Source organism: Bombus impatiens, unplaced genomic scaffold, assembly GCF_000188095.3.
Source record: "Bombus impatiens unplaced genomic scaffold, BIMP_2.2 scf_0064, whole genome shotgun sequence".
Taxonomy (NCBI): domain Eukaryota; kingdom Metazoa; phylum Arthropoda; class Insecta; order Hymenoptera; family Apidae; genus Bombus; species Bombus impatiens.
The window spans coordinates 2,165,901-2,175,034 of record NT_176483.1 but is presented as its reverse complement, the minus strand read 5'-3'; the positions used below and the strand labels follow the sequence as shown (position 1 = coordinate 2,175,034).

Below are 9,134 nucleotides of genomic sequence, written 5' to 3'. Positions count from 1 at the left end.
ATTAGTTGTATACTTTCTGAATATTATAAAACAACATGCATACCTTACACCTGTTACTAATTATATACATTCTTAATGATCCTTTTTCGTATCATAAGTACGTGTGAACGAAGAAAAACATTGGCAATACAATTTCAATACTATAATGAATATTGATCTGTACCTTGTGCCATACATAATGCTATTTGTACACTAAGCTTAATTGAATTCTCATAATCTCCAATGATTTAATATTAACTATATGCGAAACAAGTTCTTTTACAAAGATGCTATAGTCACTGCCCGTAGTATATCCAAAATACAAAAATTAAGAGCTCGAATTTAATTAAAATATATATGACATTAGGCACTTACTGGAGCACCTTAATTTTACATTGATTACCATATGTATTAAATATTATCATACGGATGAAGAATTTTTATTTTAAGAATGGCAATAATGTCAGAACCGCTGTGTAATTTATAACTTTGTTGAAGCCAATGCATATATACTATTCATGTCTTTCTTTCTTTCATAGTTAGAAAATATACAATATGTGGAAACATTATATTCTTTTGTAATTATTTTAGATGTGCATTAAAATTTAATACGAAGTATTATGAATTTCAAGCGTTTTATAGGAATGTTATTTGAACAAAATTTTCAAAAACTTTCATTTAGCATTTATAAATACAATTCTTTTTTATTATAAAATAATATCATTCTTTAGTTTTTATTTAAAGTCCTCCATGTTATGTCCTTTAAACTAACATCAATTAAAAAATCTTGATATTTCATGGTTATAAACAATAATAATTAAAAAAAATGCATTTTAAAGTTATAATTAATGCTGGAATAAAAATAAGACGGTAATAAAACTTTCTTTACCTTGAGTAATGTAATAATAACACTAATATGAAAAAAGGTAGTACATTTAATTTATGTTACGTAAAACACATTTTCTCGTTTATTGTAAAATTATAAAAATGCGATTTATGGATACAAAACTTTTTAGAAAAATTATTTGATACGTAAAAATATTTGTTTCTTAATGTAATAATAGTTTCTACTAGTTTAACAATCTAAATGTAAAGGTTTCTGGCATTGTTCCATAAATTTTATATTGGAACCTAGAGAAATTGTTTAAGGAAATCTAATGACAATGCTTTTTTCTAAAGCAGTATTTGTTATAAAAAGGAAAAGTTTAATGGAATTTAATATCTATACAATCATTGCACACAAACTTGTATAGCGAATTTCTGGAATGAAATATCTTATTCTACATATCTCTATTTCTGGAATGATATATCTTATCCTATATATACTGCAGCATGAGATCTAAATGTAGTAATAATATTCAATGCAGTAAATTATTGTCCGAAACTTTCTCTGATGTATTATTGTATGCATAGAGTACAGAAGTATTTACATTGAAGGAATTTATATAGGAATCATATAATTTTCGAGTAGTAAACTATCTTATTTGGAATACTTAAAATAAATAAAATCATTCTTTATACTTATTTTTTCAATTATATCTGCTGGTATTTTATTCTTTTCTGAATAAGATTATTAATGTCACAAAGAAAATTGTTGTATCGTAATTATTGCCATTATTATGTTTTACATTCTTTTGAACTTTGTATATTTAGCTAATGTTTCCTAAAGCATATTTAGAAAGTGTTTGCCGATGAAGTTACATTCAAATTCAACTTAATGTCAACATGGAACTGCAGTGATGTTATTAGTATTACATGTAATTTAAAGTTAGTTTCTAAACTGAATCATTCTTTATTACAACCGAGTGACTGCCAATCACAGACTATAACTAAATGCTATTTCAGTACTCTCATCCGAACAAACGCAACTGTTTTAATGATTTTTTCAAATTCATGACAATAAAATATTAATTGTTACTCTTTACTAGTATAACATCATATGTTTACGATACATTTTTTTTTTTTTTTTTTTTTTAATAATAATTTTAATTTATTCTCTATCTTTATAAGAATATATCAGGCTTTACATCCAAAGTAGTTTAAGCAGCATAAGTATTAAACATTGTTATAAATATTTCTACTTCTACTGATACTTTTAATATCAAACATTACTATTCATTTTTTTTTTTTTTTTTTTTTTTAATAATAATTTTAATTTATTCTCTATCTTTATAAGAATATATCAGGCTTTACATCCAAAGTAGTTTAAGCAGCATAAGTATTAAACATTGTTATAAATATTTCTACTTCTACTGATACTTTTAATATCAAACATTATTTTATGCTGCTCATACTATCTGATTTGAACAAATTAATTATAATTGACATACTATAATCGCTATATATAGAAGCAAAGTTTCTGATCGCTAATATCATGAAAAATGATGTGCACTTTTACCAAATCTACTAAATTTAATGTACATTACTGTTTTCACATTCCAGGCCTCTTGATACTATTATTTTCTAGTCTGAGAATATATTTACACCAAAGACAGTCCATAAAAACATGTTACAATTTAAAATAGTATAGGTAACATGGATACATTGCTCAAGATTGATGAAATTTAACTATGCTATTCTTAGTAAAGTGCTTGTACAGTTATTAATGAAAACATGTAATATCTTTTCAAGATATTTGCAAATCAAATTGTATGTTATCATGAAAAAGAAAGAATCTATTAAAAATTTTGGTAGAGGTGAACATTCTCTGTTAATTCTTATATGTACTCGTAGTTATAACATCTCTGAATGTGTCCATAGCAAAATATAATTTTCTAGCGTAATGCATCACCGTATATAATCATTATTTTTATAGGTATAAATAACTAGATGTATGAATATGTATCTGGTTGTTATATCGATCTTTGAAAATACTTCATTTGCAGCTTAACATGAGACATGTTTAGATGGTACAAATGTTATGATATTAAGCAAAGTTTCACAGTTTTGATTGATTCATTAAAACTGGAGACAATTTTATAACATATTATAATCGTTATAGAAGCACTAAGTTCTTGATGTTGTCATTGTCTTCAATCGTTATTATTGACATGATGATGTACTATCATGTATGTAGCTGTATCAGTTTATAGCGAAGAAAAAGAAAACGTAGAAAAATATGCTAATATGGTATATATTGTATCAATTAAATAATAGTAATACATCGTATATACTGATATTTATAGTAAATCTTTCTTTGAATTCAACATAGTGACTAGTATTATACATTTACATTCTTTATTCATTCCTTTGCACGGTACGATTGAATTCTAAAGCAATAATGAATGTGATTTTGTGAAAATCAATCCGCAGTAGATAAATATATACATAGTTCAGTTATAACGAGTTTTTTTTTTTTATATATATAAATTTTTTTGTTCTGTTCTTGAAACTTACTCGAAATATTGATGAATAACATGTATCAAAATGGTACCCTATCAATTCTTTAACGCACTATCAATAGTATTAGTAATACGTACATGTATTGTTTTAAAGTATGGTAGTTATAAAGTATATTTAGTATTTAGAATAATGTTGCATCGATAGCATGGCCTCTTCTAGAATATGTATTTAGAATACTTTTAATAGAGCATTATATAGATTTTAAATTTAAGAGATGTTCACGCTCACTTTCAAAGAGATTTTCTGCATAATGCATTGTCAAGCTACTATTTTCATGTAAACATCAGTAATTTTCGATCAACTGCAATGTGTACACTAAATATTAATGCATAAAATAAGTAAGATAAATTAAAAGATATGTAAAAAAAAAAATGATATAGTTTCTAAAGTATGAGCCCAAGGCATCCATGATAATTTATATGTAACTTTTCATTAGGTAGATATGTATTAAAGACTGTTGAATGAACTGTACATGAAAATTTTTATGTAAAAATCAAAGAAATAAAAGGCAATGATTAATTTAAATCAACTTATTTCACACGTACTTATTATTACAAACTTTATGAATTATTGTTTTAATGTATAAAACGTACAATTAAAAACATTTACATTACATCTCAAGAGTATCTTAAATTTCTTCGGAAATAATGTATATACCTTTTAATATCTAAATTTATTATTACAGTTAATTTTGAAATATATCAAGAAATTCACTTATGGTTGGATAATAATACAATGCTACGCTCATAGCAGCCTGTAAAAATATTATCATCGCTGGAATAACTTTTTATCATTTAGAAGTTATCATTAAATATTAAAAAGTAATTCTACTCTATTAGGTACGTCAATATTATTTAAAAAACTAATAGACAAAAAGATTAAAAATAACTGTGCGTTATTTCTTACCTCTCTTGTGTTAATACTCAGTCCTGTTTTGTTCAATATACATTTGTAAGGTAAGATGGCATAATGGTTACTAATATTTAAAAGGCTATTTAGATTGCAATGTTTTAAATCTTCCATCGCTCTCGTTGGAACATTTCTTAAAAAGTACATATTACTGCGTCTTTTAAATAGCTGAAAAATATAAATTTAGCAAAAAATATAATTCTTAAATGCCAAAATTAGGAAAAGAAGAATTATTTTCTGATGGTGAAAATTTAATACAGAAAAGATATTTTAAACATAATATTCTTATATTATATTAATTATAATTAATTAATTGACAACCATCTAATTTAATTCCATCCCGATGGGATTTTATTAATATTTTATCCGAATTTTTAATTTCGATTCATAACGGCAATATAATAAAAAATACAGCACAATTTAATGTAGAAATTCATTATAGAATATTAACATTTGATGATTAGATTATTCATTAACCGATTTTAGTGTCATATTTACATACCTCGTCATACCATAATGCTTCAACAATGTCTTGAGCATAGATAGATATAGTATTAAACTTTTTCTTATATAACTTTTGTATCTTACGATTTTTTAATTGTAAACACCTATTACGATACCTGTGAGCAGATATTGAAATTGAAAGGCTAATTTATAAACGTAAACAAAGTTTATAGGATGCATACCTCAATAGCAGTTTGCATACTTTTGACAAAATCGCACAATGCTTCGTAATAAAACCTCCATAAATTACTGCAGGAGGTGCTAATGTAAACGACATTATGGTACTTCGATTTTCCAATATACAAATCTAAACATTTTCAGTAAAAGTACGGCACTGAGTTATTAATATTTTCATTACTATCTATATATCTAATTATACGAAGATATTATTATTTATCTTCATCATATACCTCCTCATAAAATGATAATGCTTCTGAGAGTAATAAAATATCGTACGAATGTATGTTTAAACCAGACACGATAAGGGTTTTTATGGTTTTTGCGAGAATAGGAATAGCCTCTTCTAAATTATCCACTGCACCTTGCCCTAGAAATGGTGCAGGTGTTTTATGACTGCATTCTTCAAATGCTTGACTAACAAACTACAAAAAAATGGCATTGTAAAATTGTCAGTTGACTACTATTGCTTTATTAATAATTATGTTACTCTTATTTTTATGTTATTTTTGATATCTAAATAGTTTCAACAAAAGTAACTTATGCAATAGGAAAGCCAACTGTAAGTTAAATAAGGTAGTAAAATAATATGTTTAACATACCAAATTTGTGATCAACATTTTCAATGTTCTGATAATTTCACACTTCATACTTAAGGCTGATTCGTAAAACATATTTTGTACATGAACTAATATCTTTTCCTGTAAATCTGAATATATTTTATTTTTATAAAATAATTGCACTAAGTACAGAAATATATAATACAGCACTAAGTAAACGAAATTCTGAACTAAATCGCTTGATAGAAACAAGAAGCAATTGGTTTTTAGGATAGATAACTAAATCTTTATAAAAATTGACCATAGAAACTCTGCTTATCCATATCTTTTCAAGCCAATATGATACCAATAAATCAATCAATCAATCAATCAATCAATCAAAGTCTATCAATAAGAAGAAATATTCTATGAAGATCGTTTGAATAAAAATATTTATAGAGAATTAACTTTTTGTACGCAGTCCCTTAATAAATATAAATGAAAATATACCGCTAATAGACACCGACGTCATCCATTGCAATAAAACTAGTAACTTTGATTGATATTCTCCCGTATTAAAATACAGATACTCATCAAGGAAACGATTAACGACAAGTATATCTTGTTGCATATATTGTGAAAATTCTATAGTTATATCAAGTAATTTGTTAATTTCTTCTGTAGAAAATTTTTCATTTTCCAAAATAAATGCTGAAATGAAAGAAACATTAAATTTATCTTTCTAGAAACATTTATTATATTACAGATTATATTATAGATGTACCTCTTACTAAAGTATTGTAGAGATTATAAGAGAATCTACTCTGATAGTGGAAATCAGCAAATGTAAGAAGGTGATACCCAGCAATATTAGACAAAAGTGATATGGCATTACACGGTAATTCTACACTTAAGTGCAATTTTCCCAATTCTTCTGTACTGTAATAGCTTACTATGTAACGAATATCAATCAATAAACGTAATAAAGCAATAATGTTATTTATTTACCTAGAAATCTCAAAGATAGATTTTGTATCCTTTTCTTTGAAAATATTGGAGCCAATTTGAAAATATCCTACAGGTGGTAACAAAGGTGCTACAGTCTTCTTTGTTCTCATAAACTATTAAAGTTAAAGAAATATATGAATATTTCACGTTTATATAAATTTTATAATTATCAGATACTTACCTCAAATACATTCCAGTTAAAACACTCTGAATGTAAGTCCTGTGTTTGTTGACTCTCTAAACGACTTTTCGCATCTTGAAGCATTAATCGCAAAATTTCAGGTATTGGTTTCCATACACTTTCTGTGTTTATAGATTGAATTTTTTCAGGAACTAATTCCGGTTTGTAAGATTTGAATAATCTAAAATAAATCTTATGCAAATTAATATTGCATTCGTTAAATGAACCAACTCAAATCGCAATTACTTACGACAATAAGACAATAATATGTTTACGAGGTTTCGAATATTTCTGATGAAGATTTAGTAATCTAGATACATCTCTGCGAGTTACATCTTCTGGTTTTGTTAATACATAAATGATACGTGCTATATGTCTTTCCTACAATGGTAATAGTAGGAAAATATTTAAATAATGTAACTACGCAATATGATTTATATTATGATCGTTATTAAAATTTTTTATTGTAATTACAAGTTCTTTTATAAATTTACATACGCAGTATTGGTAAACAGAATGTATACACACTTACCAGTCTTTCCTTTTTCAACATCATATAAAAGAAGACGCCATAATATATATTTATAACTTTCTTATCTATTAGTTGATAGTCCAATATGCCTGAAAGCACGCAAACACACATACAATTTAAATATTTATCTTATATATATTTTGTTCCGTCATATTATTATACGATTAAAAAAAAAGAAAGAAAATATTACCAACTGTCCATTGTATAATAATAGTGGATAGAGTAATAGGCAGTTCATTTATAGATGCTAGGCACCAAGAAATAAGGGACTTGACTGCGCGTTCAGGTATCTCGTGTCTTGGAACTAAACACTTTGCTAAGGATACTAATTTAGTAGCACCTAGCAAACATATTTTTTCCTTTATGTTTTCAATAGAATGTAACTGTTTGTTTCTTATAACGGTCTGTATACTCACCTAATTCTGTATTTATAATAATATCTGTTAACAAATCGATATCTTCATCTATCAACCCTTTAGTCGCGGCATAATTTTGTAATATACTGAGTGATTCTTCAAATGTAGAATAATCTTTCTTTTTTACTACAAAAGAAAGGACAGAAAAAATGCACTTACTGGAAGATTTAAAATTAAAAACATTTTATCATGCATTACTATTTGCATATTATATCAATCTAATATATATTAGTAATATGTATTTGTAAGGGAAAATAACTATGGTATATATGTACATATATACAGTCAATAATAAAAGTATTCAAACAGGATGATAGAAAAGCAATTCATCGTTCAAAAATTACAATACAATATTGCATTGCAATATCGTCATTACATAATATTGTTCTTCCATAAAGTTTGCTGACATAATTATACATGCGCTTTTTTTCTTCAATTTTGTAGTAATAATTAATACCAATGACACCATGATGCAGGTAAAAAATAATTTTTTTCTATATCGCAAAGAACTGATTTCTCTTCTCTTGGTGTTAATTTCTTCTGATGTCAGGATGGCGGTTTAATCGCAATATTCTCATTATTATTGAACTCTTTAATCATGAGCCGAGTTGTTGATTTACTTCTTATTAAATGATCTATATTTTCTCTTTGTATAATTTTCCTTTTTCTTAAGTTTCTCAGTAATGGACAGATATTAAATTTTCATTTTCATTTCCAAAATCATTTAAAACATACCGAAATTCATTTATTTATGTTTAGTTTTTTTAGAGCAAAGGAAATGACAAATTACATGTTCAAATACTTTTCTGCTTGGTATGAATACGTTACCATAATAAAGGTTCCATAGCTGTTATTTGTTGTCTTTAGATTCTTAGAAAACATGGACACATCCTAATGAATAATTCCAAATACACTATAACTGTAAGTACTAGCGCCACTATGCTTTTATATATTGAAACGTAGATCATACTACTGTTTGAATACTTTTTAATGCTTATTGTATTTTTAGTTACGTACCTTTCAAATCTCGTAAAAACTTTAAAAAGGTATCCCTTTCTTCATCTGTCATTTTTTTATATTGTATAACAACAAATTATTTGTAACAAAAAGAAATAAACATTTGTAAACGTTCAATCGTGTTTAAAAGCTCACTTTTTAACTAGATCATTACCGGCATTTTTAACGATATTGTTGTACATCATAACCTAAATATCATAACAACTTAAAATATTTCCTTTCCGTATGTTCCTAACCTATTTTTGTATCAAACAATGGTTATCCCTATAAGTAATATTCAAGGTAAAGAATATAATGCTATTGATAATGAAAAATTCATTCTAACCGCTTAAAATTCTAAACAAACACTATATATTGTCATAAGTCATAGAGCTTATGGCTTGTATCAGAGAGGAAGCGAGAGTGCTCAGTGTTCACGCTCATTATTCCGGTTTATTATTCAGATCATGTTCTCAGTGTTCTGGTTGTTC

At 26.1% G+C, this 9,134-nt stretch overlaps 1 protein-coding gene across 4 annotated transcripts; it reads right to left on the bottom strand.

Annotated features, from left to right (window-relative positions):
- Nucleotides 1-3,342: 3,342 nt before the first annotated feature.
- On the bottom strand, nt 3,343-9,134 carry LOC100745963 (centromere protein I). 4 transcript variants are annotated; one of them, XR_001102790.3, is made up of 15 exons: nt 8,665-9,134; nt 7,648-7,773; nt 7,422-7,571; nt 7,232-7,320; nt 6,950-7,080; nt 6,700-6,880; nt 6,519-6,631; nt 6,295-6,449; nt 6,021-6,221; nt 5,574-5,680; nt 5,205-5,396; nt 4,977-5,101; nt 4,793-4,910; nt 4,288-4,423; nt 3,343-4,135 (listed from the first exon to the last, which is right to left on the bottom strand). XR_001102790.3 is itself a non-coding variant. In XM_003485640.4 (15 exons), exons 1-15 carry the CDS (start codon nt 8,714-8,716, stop codon nt 4,067-4,069), a joined length of 1,980 nt encoding a protein of 659 aa, XP_003485688.1. In that variant the 3' UTR covers nt 3,343-4,066. The 4 variants fall into 4 exon arrangements, 3 of the variants coding, with proteins under 3 accessions (XP_003485688.1, XP_024228187.1, XP_024228188.1); XM_003485640.4 differs by having other exon boundaries at nt 4,288-4,458; nt 8,665-8,716; XM_024372419.2 differs by lacking the exon at nt 7,422-7,571 and having other exon boundaries at nt 4,288-4,458.

Bases quoted from the DNA above. Each gene is read 5' to 3' on its own strand.
- LOC100745963 (XM_003485640.4), bottom strand. From the start codon at position 8,716: ATGACAGATGAAGAAAGGGATACCTTTTTAAAGTTTTTACGAGATTTG. The intron at 7,081-7,231 runs GTAAGTGTGTAT...TTACCATTGTAG, and splicing joins TGTTGAAAAAGGAAAGACTG to GAAAGACATATAGCACGTAT. The intron at 6,881-6,949 runs GTAAGTAATTGC...GATTTATTTTAG, and splicing joins CATATTATTGTCTTATTGTC to ATTATTCAAATCTTACAAAC.